The sequence below is a fragment of the Scyliorhinus canicula genome, chromosome 2 (assembly GCF_902713615.1).
Source record: "Scyliorhinus canicula chromosome 2, sScyCan1.1, whole genome shotgun sequence".
Taxonomy (NCBI): domain Eukaryota; kingdom Metazoa; phylum Chordata; class Chondrichthyes; order Carcharhiniformes; family Scyliorhinidae; genus Scyliorhinus; species Scyliorhinus canicula.
In genome coordinates, this window is record NC_052147.1 from 42,365,643 (window position 1) to 42,379,377 (window position 13,735).

Below are 13,735 nucleotides of genomic sequence, written 5' to 3' on the forward strand. Positions count from 1 at the left end.
TATGGGGATAGGGTGGAGGTGCTGACCTTGGGTAGGGTGCTCTTTCCAAGAGCCGGTGCAGACTCGATGGGCCGATTGGCCTCCTTCTGCACTGTAGATTCTATGATCTATGAATAATGTTAAATTTATACTGTTCCTAGATAATATATCATATCACCTTTGGTACATTTAATGGCCTGACTGTTTTCCATTTTACTTGCTGTACCTTGTTTTTTATATTCATCCATCATCACTGTAGCTTTATGCTTAGGACCATTTACTTTTGCCTTTTTTCCTCTACCTTTATTCGTATTACTGACCACCGCCATCTTTTCCCTGTTACTTTTGTAGTATGCATCTATTTTTACACGTGTACCATGTGTAAAATACTTCACTCGTGCTCTTCCGCCTCCCTGTTACACAGCTGCCCAGTTAATTTTCTTAAACATTAATTTTATTTTTCGATCGCAAGGTTCAACTCTGTGGTCAGTGGTGTCTAATGAAATCTTAAATTAATTGTTTATTCTAGAAAAGCTCAATTTCCATTATTCAGAAAAATATCTTCGGTCTAGCAGAGCTGACACAGATTAGGAATGGGGTAGATTAACGTTTTCATCACACGACCTGTTAGCTGACCATTTGCACAATATCGAAACTGGTCTGAACTAAACTGTGTGGGTGAAGTTAACTAGATGTCCTTCCAGGAGATAAGCAGAGGGGATTACTTCAGGGACCAGAGTGAGAGAGGTATACTGGGTAACTGTCCTTGGTAAATGATAATTAGATAGAAAGATGTAATCGAATTTGTTATTGCAATGGATCTACAAATCTCTACAATTAAAGTATATGAATGGGCAGGATAGAAGGAAACAACGTGGGCAAATGAGGGGAAAAGGCTCTTTATGATTGCAACGTTTGGTTTAACACCTTATCACCTAAAGACTAAAACAGATTGTTACAGCGGGTCGAAAAAAACGGCCACTCTGCCCATCCGTTCTGAGATGGGTAAACTTTCTCCCGTCACAAGTAGTTTGTCTCCCATATCTGTTCAGATTATGTGTTGTATTTGAATGGTGACTTCTCAGTAACCCATTCTTAAACTGAACCGCTCGCGACTTCTCAACTCTTTGTTTGGAGTAATCATTGTCCCAGATCAAAATCTTGCACTGCTGTCAAAGTATTCTCTGACTGACCTGCCTTACACTCGCTTGAATGATTACTTAATATTCAACCCATTAGTGCCCTTGTCCACGTGCGCCCCTCCACCATTGTTCCACCTAATAATCCAGTATCGTGTCCAGTTTCATGTTTTCAATTCTATTCCTGATAGTTCCTAGGCTGCTCCAGGTAAATTAATTTATCCATGACAGCGATTTATTTTCTTGTTTTGATCACAAAGAAATTGGTCTAATCTTTCTCCTGACCTATAAACACCAAGAGCCCGTAGTTAGTTTTAATTACCTCATAACTCTTCCACTTATCTGCCGTATTTCTACTTTATGCGCACGTTGTGGGGTTTGCATTTGAACCGTCATCTCCCAAACTTCAGCTTTGTAATTAATACAATATCTAACTCTATCTTTTTTGCATGTCATTCTTTATTTTCTAAATCTGCTCTCCGCCATACCTACTCTATTTATTTTAATATCCCACATAACCTTACAACTTTATTTGCAAGTGGAACCAGAAGATGACCACTCTACTCAATTTTCGTGTCGATTCTCATGCCAGGCTGCAGATTACACAGAACAGAATGCAGAAACTAGTCTGAGACTACAACCTAAAAATTATTAAAATGTTGCAGACCCTGTGTAGCTACTTTACTACGTGACCAGGTATATAGCACAACCGCATAAACCATCCTCAACAGAAATGTAAGAAGTAAGCAATTTTAAAGTCTCTTGTCGGGGGTCCCACGTTTTATGAACATAATTGAATAAAAATGGAAATGATTAGGGAAGCGAGAACTGGTGGACATCACAGCTCACAATGAAAATGGCCAGAAGTTCTGCACCTGTTGATGTTTAACAGCTGGCAGTGGCTCTCCGTTGTTTATTTATCTCTGGGAGTGGGAGTTTCTGTCAGTTCGCAGCTGTTTCTGATTAAATGGCAGAAGTAGTCGCTGCTCTGATCTCCCCCTCCAATCAGATCCCCCCCCCCCCCCCAGAATGGGGCGATCCTAGGCCTGCCCGGGATGAACGACGCCGCGATGACATTGAGATGAATCAAGCCTATTATAAAAGTTAAAACAAAATTGGACGCCTTTGGCTTGGTAGTTTGCTGCTTTAAGGAGGGGGAAGGCGACCAACCATGTCAGGCAGGAGGCGAAAGAGGCGACTTCGCTGTTGTGCTCCAGGTGGGGTGGGATTGTGATCTGCCTGGGGTTCTCTAAGGGACCGATTGTTAAGTTTTTTTTTCCCCCTTTCTATTTCTATTGTGTCAACTTGATTTAGATAATATACCTAACTGGGCTGCTACAAACTGACATCACAAAAATGGAGTTCAAAGTCTTAATTGGTGCGTCTTGCTGTGTTTCTTGTTTGCTTTATTCTTGCAGTTGACGTATGGCCATTATTTTGATATGCCCGTTATGGAATATTAGAAAACCCGAAAATCACCATTTTAGTTTCACAAATTTGCAGGTTAATATGTGTCAATAGTGGCTACCTTCCAACGAGTCACATTGGGGTCTTACTGAACTTGCTGGTCAACCAAATCTCTGTAAATCTTGCACAGATGACTGACATGCTACATACAGGGCCATCCTCCTGTGTTTCAATCCCCACTCACTTGTGCATATCTTATCTGGGGTGACACTTCAATACAGTATTTATGATACTTCTACATTGCTGGAGTATGTTTTCTTTAAGATGAGATGTTAAATGAGGGCAGCACGGTGGCATAGTGGGTTAGTACTGCAGCCTCAAGGAGCTGAGGGCCCCAGGTTCGATCCCGGCTCTGGTTCAATTCGACTTCCTCGTCAGTTCTTCCAGTGTCCCCAGTCTGCGCCCTACGTAGATGTCCCCGTCAGTGTGCCCCATCCCACCTCCCTCTTTTGAAGGTGGTATCTAGCATGGCTGGGGGGGGAATCTGTGATTGCCGCAGATGGGGGCCATAGGGGACATTTTGGTTATACCGAAGTGCTGTCTCAATTGGGTCCACGTTCTCAGCATGGCCGCTACCACTGGGCTCGTTGTGTACTTTGTTGAGGAGGATGGGAGTGCTGCTGTGGCCAGGGCCCAGAGAGTTGTTCCTTTACAGGATGCCTCCTCCATTTGTACCCAATCTGTGTCGGGTTCTTGTACCCATCCCCTCACTTTTTCTGCTGTTGCTGCCCAGTGGTAGTATTGTAGGTTTGGTAGAGCCAGGCACCCTCTGACTTTCCCTGTTTGCAGTGTCAGTTAGCCTGTTGTGGAAAAGGGCCTTGGGGTTCAAGATCGGGATGGATCTAAACTGGAAGAGGAACCTTGGCAGTATGTTCATCTTGATCATCTGCACTCTTCCCGCCCGGGAGAATTGGAGTGAGCCCCACCGTTGAAGGTCTTTTCTTACTTCATCTACCAGGCTGGTCAGGTTCCACTTGTGGATCTGTGTCCAGTCTCTGGCTATTTGGATCCCTGGGTAACAGAATCTGTTCTGGGCCGTTTTGAACGGGAGTCCCTTCAGCTCTGTCCCTCCCCCTTTTGGGTTCCCTGGGAATGTCTCGCTTTTGCCCAGGTTATGTTCGTAGCCCGAGAAGGTTCCAAACTCTGTCAGTATTTGCAGTATTGCCTTCAGTCCCTCCTGTGGCTTCGAGACATAAGGAGCAGGTAATCTGCATTGAGTGAGACTCTGTACTCTCTGTCTCCTCTCCAGATTCCCTTCCAGCTTTTTGCGTCCCGCAGGGCTATCGCCAGGGGTTTGATCGCTAGCGTGAACAAGAGTGGGGACAGGGGGCAGGCCTGTCTTGTTCCTCTCTGTAGCTGGAAGTATTCAGAGCTGGTGCTGTTAGTTCAGACACTCGCTTTGGGAGCGTTGTACAGGAGCCTCACCCAGGCGGTGAATCCTGCTCCTAGCCCAAACCTCGAGGAGGTAGCTCCATTCGACTCTGTCAAAGGCCTTTTCTGCGTCCAGGGAGACGATCACCTCTGGTGTTCTCTCCCCGGGGGGGGGGGGGGGTCATTATCACATTCAGCAGCCGCCTGATGTTCGCTGTGAGCTGCCTACCCTTGATAAAGCCCGTTCTGCGGCCACCTCTGGTACGCAGCCCTTCTGGCCAGGACCTTTTGCGAGTATTTTCGCATCCACGTTCACCAGTTAAATGGGTCTGTATGATCCACATTCTGTCAGGTCTTTATCTTCTTTGGGTATTAGTGAGATTGTGGCCTGCACTAGCTTTGGAGGCAGGGTGACCCCTACCAGTGTGTCCGCGAACATGTCCCTTAGGTGTGGGGCCAGGACTGGTGCGAATGTTTTGTAGAAGTCCGCCGGGGACCCGTTGGGTCCCAGTGCCTTCCCCGCCTGCATGGAGCTGATGCTCTCCATGATTTCTCCCAGGTCTATTGGTGCTTCCAGCCCCCTCTTTTTCCAGCCCCCTCTTTTCCTCTCCGCCAGCAGCTCCACGGTCGGTGCCTCAAAGTATTTTCTGTCGACTTCTAGAATGGAGTCCACTAGCTGTTGCCTGGCTCTCTTCCCTATCTCTACTTGCCTTGTAGACTATCATCTCTCCTCTGATCTCGACCTTCAGCACCTCCCAGAACGTGGAGGGTGAGACCTCCACGTTTTGGTTGTTACTAACGTAATCGCCTATGGCCTGCGATATTTTTTGGCAGAAAGCCTTGTCGGCCAGGAAAGAATGAAAATGTTGATGACTGGATAATGTTTTTATGACATTGAATGATGGATAAATATTAATCAGGATAAAGTCTCATGCACCTCTCTGAAATATTGCAATGGGCTGTTTTTATTACCAGCTGAAAGAGCAAACTGAATCTTGGTTTAGTGTCTCAACCAAAAGATGGCACCTCTGTCGGTACAGAATTCCCTCCGTACTACACCGGAATGCCAGTCTAGGTTTTTTGTGCTCAGTGACTGAAGTGAGTCTAACATCTGACTCGGGGTCACTGAACCATGGTTGACGAGTAAGTGCTTTCTGACATATCAAGACAAATACAATCTTTCATTCCATTTTGGGTGTGTAATATCAAGGGCTTGGACATGTGTACCATGTTAAGGAGATCCATTTGCTGATAATTCATATGCTGATAACAAGGCTTGGATCTTGCCATTTATGAAGAAATGGAATTTATTCTCAAGTATGTCAGAATCCTCATTTCGCGAAGTCAGCATTTTGATGCCATTTTTTCCAAGCTCTGATGGGAATTATGTGTTTATCAAGGAGGAATGTATTATTACTTCCTAGGAAGGATGATTAGATGCAACTCGACCGCTACATTTTGGGTTCTTAGTCTGTTAGTGGCAGCGATTTTTGTGATAAATATTAATCGTCTTGTCCAAAAGTTTTCAAATGATTATCAGTATTCTAAGCATAAACAGGCCAAACACTTTAGATCTTTGTCTCATGATTACACTTGCATTTCATTTCTAGTTGTTTCTTTTTAGTGGAACAAACTGTGAATGTCTTTTTTTTAAATTTAACTTTTGCATCTACTTTGGAAATAAAATGATTAAGCTTCCTGATGAATTTTAATGGAATATCTCAGTGTTTCAAGTTAATTTGGGAATGACGAACAAGTGGTTATTTGGCCTTGATCACATCAATGTGACTAGAAAGTTTAGGCATGTTGTTATTAAAAGTTAAAGAGAAGGGTAAATATATCAAATGTATGGCAATTCAAGACAATAGCTTCAGGAATATTTTGGGTACAACACAGCTTATATTAAAAGATGTTATATAAATGAGCATCTACTTGTAAATTCTTCCAACATTGCGTGAATGGCAGACATTCCTGGTCAACCATGTGATGGAACAAATTTGGAGCCTCTACCAATACTATCCATAGCTCCAGTCTGTGTGTACGACAGTACAGCAGCTGAGACTTCATGGGGGAGGAAGGGTTGCAGTTGGCTCAATGACAATCGTGGATCAGATAGCTGCTAACAGCACGGGGAGTTGAGTTTCCCCCTTCCAGATGGGGTGGATTTGGCACCTGCAACCATGCCCTATCCATTATCGAGGTTGAGACGCTGTAGATTGGTCCTGCCTTGGGCAGAGAACTTGAGGAGAAGAAGAATAAAGTTCTGAATTGGGGCAAGGCTGAGGGGAGAGGAAAAGATGACTGGAAACGGCTACTTGAAAGTAAAACAAGCAGTGAGATTTTCCAGAGGTGCCTGTTGGTGATTTTCTTTTTGCCCCGGCCTCCATCCCATGGGTTCCCCAGTGGCCAGGAGTGCAAAACATGCTGTGGGGGAGGGGGGGGGAAGAGAGAGAGAGAATGACTGCTCCATAGACCTTGAGCTTGGTTTTTCGGCTCCACCCTGTACGTTCCCATACTGAATGGCTGATGCACCATCAATTGGACTCGAGTCGTAATGAAGTTCCAAACAACAGGCTTTAATACGCTAGATGTGAGCCAGGCAGTGGTCGTACAGAGAGAGGCCAACTGCCAGCCAACACGAGCTCTTACCCCACCTTGTAGGCGGAGCTACTAACCGCAGCCAATCGGCGGGGAGTCACATGACCAGCCACAACCAATTGGCAGAGAAACACATGACTTGCCAGGGCCAATGGGCAGCGAGGCTGCTGTACCAATGGCAGCCTGGTTCTCCGGTAATATGATCTCTCTAGCCATACTACCACATTCACCCCTTGTGGAGAAAGAAGCGGGCGGGGGGGGGCGTGGAAGGAGTGGCGGGAGAGATGGGGGGTGCAAGGCCCAAAAAACTGGTAGTATGACTACAGACCTTCTCGGGCAGTACCGAGGTAACTATGGCTGACCACTGGCCCGTGATGAACGTGCAAGAAAACCATGCTATACACAGTGTACAAGAGAGAAAAAAACAACAATAACCATAGTAATAATAATAAAAAAACAACGGCAAGGAACATGTGCAGAACATGAAAGTCCATAAGGTCCATCAAATTGACTCGATCAACCCGATGGGTGCTTTCGGTGTCCTGCCGGACCTGCGCAGCGGCACCGGTGACGTTGGATCGGTGGTCGTCCATGACTCCGGGAGCAGGGGTCGTGGTCCTGTATCCGTACCCCTGGTCGGAGTTGGTGGTGGCCGGGGGAAGGGGTTCCTGTGCGCTGGGTTGCGGGGGTGCTGGGGACGCCGGGGGCAGTCGGAACTGGGGGGAGGGTGTTGGTGTTGGGGGGAGGGTGTTGGTGTTGGGGGGAGGGTGTTGGTGTTGGGGGGAGGGTGTTGGTGTTGGGGGGAGGGTGTTGGTGTTGGGGTGTGTGGCCGCACACTGGTGCGTGCCAGGTCCCGAAGGGAGATCGTGTCCTGTAATCCGTCGGGATACTCCACGTACGCGTACTGCGGGTTCGCATGGAGTAACTGGATCCTGTCAACCAACGGGTCGGACTTGTGCACCCGCACATGCTTCCGGGGCAGGATGGGCCCGGGGGTGGCCAGCCAGGTCGGCAGTGGGGTCCCAGAGGAAGACTTCCTGGGGAAAACAAGAAGACGTTCATGAGGTGTTTGATTCGTGGCAGTACAAAGGAGGGACCGAATAGAGTGGAGGGCATCTGGGAGAACCTCTTGCCAGTGGGAGACTGGTAGACAGCTGGACCGGGGTCCTCCTTTATGAGTGATGAACTGCGTCAATTCCTGCTCAGCAGGGGCATCGCCTCTAGCAGGACGACCAGTTATAACCCCCGGGGTAAAGGTCAGGTCGAGAGGACCCCCGGTCGCTGTGGATGTACGCGGGGTAACCGAACAGGGAGAAAATGGAATGGAGGGCTTGATGACCGTTGAAGTGGTCATGTCGGGGAAGGGGATGGCAAAAGGGAAGCGGGAGTACTCGTCAATCACATTTAAAAAGTATATGTTGCTGTTGTTGGAGGGGAGGGGACCCTTGAAGTCCATGCTGAGATGTTCAAAGGGGCGGGAAGCCTTTACCAAATGCGCCTGCTCGGGGCGGTAAACGTGCGGTTTGCACTCTGTACAAATGTGGCAATCCCTGGTCACTGTCCTGACCTTCTCGATGGAGTAGGGCAGGGTGCGGGTCTTAAATGAAATTAAAGAAGCGGATTACCCCTGGCAGAGGTCCGTGTGGAGGGTGCGGAGACGGTCTATCTGCGCGCTGGCGCAGGTACCGTGGGACAGGGCATCAGAAGGCTCGTTGAGCTTCCCAGGACGATACAAGATATCGTAGTTGTACGTGGACAACTCGATCTGCCACCGCAAGATCTTGTCATTCTTGATCTTGCCCCTCTGTGCATTATCAAACATAAAGGCCACTGACCGTTGGTCTGTGAGGAGGGTAAACCTCCTGCCGGCCAGATAGTGCCTCCAATGTCGCACAGCTTCTACTATGGCCTGTGCCTCCTTTTCCACCAAGGAATGGCGGATTTCAGAAGCGTGGAGGGTCCGGAAGAAAAAGGCCACGGGTCATCCCGCTTGGTTGAGGGTGGCAGCCAGAGCTACATCAGACGCGTCGCTCTCGACCTGGAATGGGAGGGACTCGTCGACAGCGTGCATCGTGGCCTTCGCAATGTCAGTTTTTATGCGATTAAAGGCCTGGCGGGCCTCCATCGACAGGGGGAACGTGGTGGATTGGATGAGGCTTTGTCGGTGTAGTTAGGGACCCACTGGGCATAATAAGAAAAGAAGCCCAGACAGCGTTTGAGGGCTTTGAGGTAGTTGGGAAGGGGGAGTTCCATAAGGGGGCGCATGTGTTCGGGGTCTGGACCTATCACTCCGTTACGCACTACGTAGCCGAGGATGGCTAGACGGTTGGTGCTAAACATGCACTTATCCTTCTTATACATGAGGTTAAGGAGTTTTGCGATTCGGAGGAATTTACGGAGGTTGGTGTCGTGGTCCTGCTGGTCATGGCCGCAGATGGTGACATTGTCGAGAAACGGGAAGGTTGCCCGTAAACCGTATTGGTCAACCATTCGGTCCATCTCCCTTTGGAAGACCAAGGCCCCATTCATGACACCAAAGCGAACCCTTAAAAAGTGATAGTCGCCCATCCGCTTTGAAAGCAGTGTACTTTCGGTCACTCGTGCGGAGGGGCAGCTGGTGGTAGGCGGACTTGAGGTCCACCGTGGAAAAGACTTTTACTGTGCGAACCTGTTAACCAGGTCGGAGATACGGGGGAGAGGATACGCGTCCAACTGCGTAAACCTGTTGATGGTCTGACTGTAATCGATGACCATACGGTTTTTGTCCCCAGTCTTAACCACCAGCACTTGTGCTCACCAGGGACTGTTGCTAGCCGCTATGACCCCTTCCTTCAGGAGCCTTTGGACCTCGGACCTGATGAAGGTCCTGTCCTGGGCACTGTACCGTCTGCTCCTGGTGGCGACGGGTTTGCAATCCGGGTGAGGTTCGCAAACAACGAAGGGGGGTCGACCTTGAGGGATGCGAGGCTGCAAACAGTAAGGGGGGGGAATAGGGCCGCCGAATTTAAAAGTTAGGCTCTGCAGGTTGCACTGAAAATCCAGTCCAAGAAGTGCCGGTGCGCAGAGGCGGATGAGGACTAGGAATTTATAATTTTTAAAAACCCTCCCCTGGATTGTGAGGTCCGCTACGCAGCACCCGGTGATTTGGGCGGAGTGCGAACCAGATGCCAGAGCTATTTTGTGCTTTACAGGGTGAACGGGGAGCGCGCAGCGTCTTACCGTGTCGGGGTGGACGAAACTCTCTGTGCTCCCGGAGTCCAGTAGGCAGCTTGTTTCGCGACCGTTGAGGTGGATCTGTGTGGTCGCCGTGGAAAGCGTGCGGGGCCGCGACTGGTCCAGTGTCACCGAGGCGAGTCGTGGCAGGAATGCGGAGTCGTCATCCAGGACGGAGTAATCGCTTGCGGGGTCCTCCGTGCCGATCCAAGATGGAGGCGCCAGTCGGCTGCACGTGGTGGTTGATGAACAAGATGGCGGTGCCCTGGGGTCACACGTGGAGTCCGGGGCACAAAATGGCGGCGCCCACACGTGGCGTCGGGGGCCCAAAATGGTGGCGGTCCGCGGATCACTCGTGGCGGTGGGGGGTGGAGGCAGCGAGGTCAGCGGGCCGCACAGGGCTCCAGAGGAGTGCAGGGGGGTGCCCCGCGGTCGCTGTCTGGAACGGTAGCGACTGACTTAGAGAGGCAGACGGCCGCAAAATGGCCCTTTTTGCCGCAGTTCTTGTAGACTGCGGTGCGGGCGGGGGTGCTTGGCCTGCCCGCAGAAATAGCAGCGAGGGCTTGTCTGGGTGTCCTACAGCGCAGGTCTGGGGGTCCGAGTCGGTGAGGGGGCTGTGCCACGCTTCCCAAGGGGCCGGGGGCATACGCGTGCGCGTTGCGGTCAGCGACCTCCAAAGAGGATGCAAGGGTCCGTGCCTCAGTGAGGCTGAGAGCGTCCTTCTCTAACAGTCTCTGCCGTATTTGGGGTGACTGCATGCCCGCCACAAAGGCATCCCTGATCAAGAGTTCGGTGTGCTCCGCAGCAGTGACCTGCGGGCAGGCGCAGTTTCTCCCCAGGACAATGAGGGCCCGATAGAATTCATCGAGGGACTCACCGGGGAATTGTCGCCTTGTTGCCAGGAGGTGCCGCGCGTAGACTTGGTTTACTGGCCTGATGAAGTGTCCTTTTAGGAGATCCATAAGTTCGTCCTCTATCATCGAGTAAACGGCGGTGCCCTCACACGAGTGGAGGATGTGGAGTTTCTGCTCCTTTGTCGGTTGATTTTCTGTAGTAGAGAGGTAGCTGTTGAAGCACACCAGCCAATGTTTAAATGGTGCTGCGGGCTGATCCGGAGGCATTCTGGCTTAATCCGTAGTTCCATTTTCAAAGTCTAGCGTATTAAATTGATGCGCCATCAATTGGATTCGAGTCGTAGTGAAGTTCCAAACAACAGGCTTTAATACACTAGATGTGAGCCAGGCAGTGGTCGTACAGAGAAAGGCCAACTGCCAGCCAACACGAGCTCTTATACCCCACCTTGTAGGCGGAGCTACCAACCTCAGTCAATTGGTGGGCAGTCATGTGACCAGCCACACCCAATTGACAGAGAGGCACATGACGTGCCTGGGCCAATGGGCAGCGAGGCTGCTGTACCAATGGCAGCCTGGTTCTCCGGTAATATCGGGCGATATTCTCCGCCCCCCCACTCTGAGTGGGAGAATAGCGGGAGGGCCTCCTGACATTTTTCATGCCCTCCCGCTATTGTCCCCCCCCCCCAACGCCACGAATCGCCGCTCGCCGTTTTTTACGGCGAGCGACGATTCTCCGAGGCCGATGGGCCAAGCGGCCGGGCCTTCACGCCTGTTTCAACACGGCAGCAACACACCTGCTTGCTGCCGTCGTGAAACAGGCGCCAGATGCCCGTTTGGGGCATCTGGGGGCCCGATTGGCACGGCAGTACCACGGCCGTGCCAAGGGGGGCATATCGCGGGCCGTGCGTCTGTAACGGACGCACTCTTTTCCCTCCGCCGTCCCGCAAGATCAAGCCGCCACGTCTTGCGGGGTGGCTGAGGGAAAAGACGGCAACTGCGCATGCGCGGGTTGGCGTTGTCCAACCTGCGCATGCCCGGCTGACGTCATCGGCCGCGTTACCAGCGTGACACTTGGCGTGCGGCCTTGACAACCGTCGTCAAGGCCGCGCCGCCGTGACGCACGGGGCCGCGCTCCTAGCCCCGCCCGGGGGGGAGAATCGGTCCCGGAAGTGGGCGTGAAGGCTGCCGTCGGTCACGGCCTGTCCCACGGCAGCCTTTACGATTCTCCGCATTTGCGGAGAATCTTGCCCATGATCTCTCTAGCCATACTACCACAATGGCAAAGTCCTCCGAGGGACACACTGGCGTTGACAATTATGGCATTGAGCTCATCAATATGAACACAGGTGAGAGAATGCTGTCTAGGTAGGTGAACCTGTCCATGGCGGTTAGCTTCGGTTCTTTACTCTCACCCTCTGCTCTTGATAGCGTTTTCCTGAGGCAGGTTGGAACATGACTTCTGTCTTTGTGCTAATGGTGAGAGCGAAGTTATCACAGGTGCATAATGTGCTGCAGTGATCAACAAATAGAAAATCGCAGTCCCTCAATAAGGACCTTGGTCTTGACACGGAGGCATCGCAGGTTGAAAAGTTTGCCATCTATTCAGTAGTTAATGGCAATGCCTGGGTCCTTCTTCTGAAAAGCATCAGTGAGCATAACTGAGAACATGATGTCCAAGAGGGCTGGTGCCAATATACAGCCCAATAAACTCCATTGCTGACGGGGAAGAGGGGCAAAGTCTCATTATCATCAAGGACGCGGACCATCATGGAACTGTTGAACCATTCATTTGTCTGGGCACCCGAACTTGCCCTTCACGGCTAACTATGTCAAAGGTTTTGGTTAAGTCAACAAAGGTGGTGTATAGATTAGCGTTTTGTTATCGGCATTTCTCCTGCAGTTGGTGAGCAGCAACACCAGGTTGATGGTTCCCCGATATTTTCTGAAACCACACTGGCTCTCCAGAAGTAAACCCTGCTCAAGATGAAATTTGAGCCGGTTTAGAAAAATTCTGACACAAATCTTTCCAAGTAATAGACAGGAGAGATATTCCTCTGATTGACACAGGACTGGTGGTTTGGTGGGAACAGTGAACATAGAAGGACCTCCGGTGCGTCATGTAACTAAGTGGCTGCACATGGAGGAGCTCCCACCAGGGATCGCAATCTTTTTTATCTTGGAACTTGCGCGCCAAGCTCCAATTCATTAGTTTAAGCCCCCCCACAGCAAGGGGATGTGGAATAGATGTCAAACCAGACACAAAAAGTTGGAACAAATGATGATGTTTTTTGATTGCACTGATGTGGAATCTCAATGTTGGGAACATTTTTGACTTTGCTTTATATTACTAACACTACACTAAACAAATAACTAAAATGTCTAAGAAGAATATAGTTGGAAATAAATGCCTAACACTAACTTACACTAAGATAACACGGAGCGACTCTAATATGCGACTGCTATACAAAACCTTTCTGCCTGGAACACATTGTGCATCCTGGTCCTGGGACTGTGCACTCGCCCCACCTGCTGGTCGGATGCTAGAACTACAACAATAAAACATACCATGCAAACGATGATGAACTACTCATTTCATGTACAGATGAGAGTCTACCTATCATCACACAAATAACTTTGAAATCAGAAACCTCCAGTGCATCGAGGGTAAATAAAATAGCGGTGGACGCAACGTGGAACTGTGTTGCAATTGGTTTGGCATGATTTACCCTGCACGTGGGTGAGTAATTGAGACTCCAGAGAAAGCTGAGGGGTTCATTCAAAGGAACGGGCTGGGGTTGAAATAATTGTATTTTATTTGAGTTGCAGGAAACTTGTTTGGAAAAGGGAGAAGTGAAGAAACTTTAATGTTATTGCTGTTCTTACTTGGAATTTCTAAATTGTTTTTTGGCAAGAAAGGCTGGTTTGGTGCTGTGGATAAGTCAGATGTTCTGTGTGCGGGGGCTACTCCGCTATCTCTTAATTAGTTAATGAAATAAGGAGATGAGGGGGTTTGAATAGAAGTTATCTGTGGCTGATATGAGAGGACGTTCATTTAGTTTGAGCTTTGGGGGCTATGTTAATGGAATAGTTGAGGTATGTTAAGGGAGAGGCCGG

General features: G+C 49.7%; 1 protein-coding gene across 1 annotated transcript in view; it reads left to right on the forward strand.

Moving 5' to 3' along the window:
- The first annotated feature begins 230 nt into the window (after positions 1 to 230).
- LOC119952984 overlaps positions 231 to 13,735 on the forward strand; it is a 36,128-nt gene continuing 22,623 nt past the window's right edge. Inside the window, exon 1 of the mRNA XM_038776710.1 lies at positions 231 to 2,335. Coding sequence (XP_038632638.1) covers positions 2,290 to 2,335 — 46 coding nt within the window. The 5' untranslated portion in view covers positions 231 to 2,289. The remainder of the gene's footprint in view (positions 2,336 to 13,735) is intronic.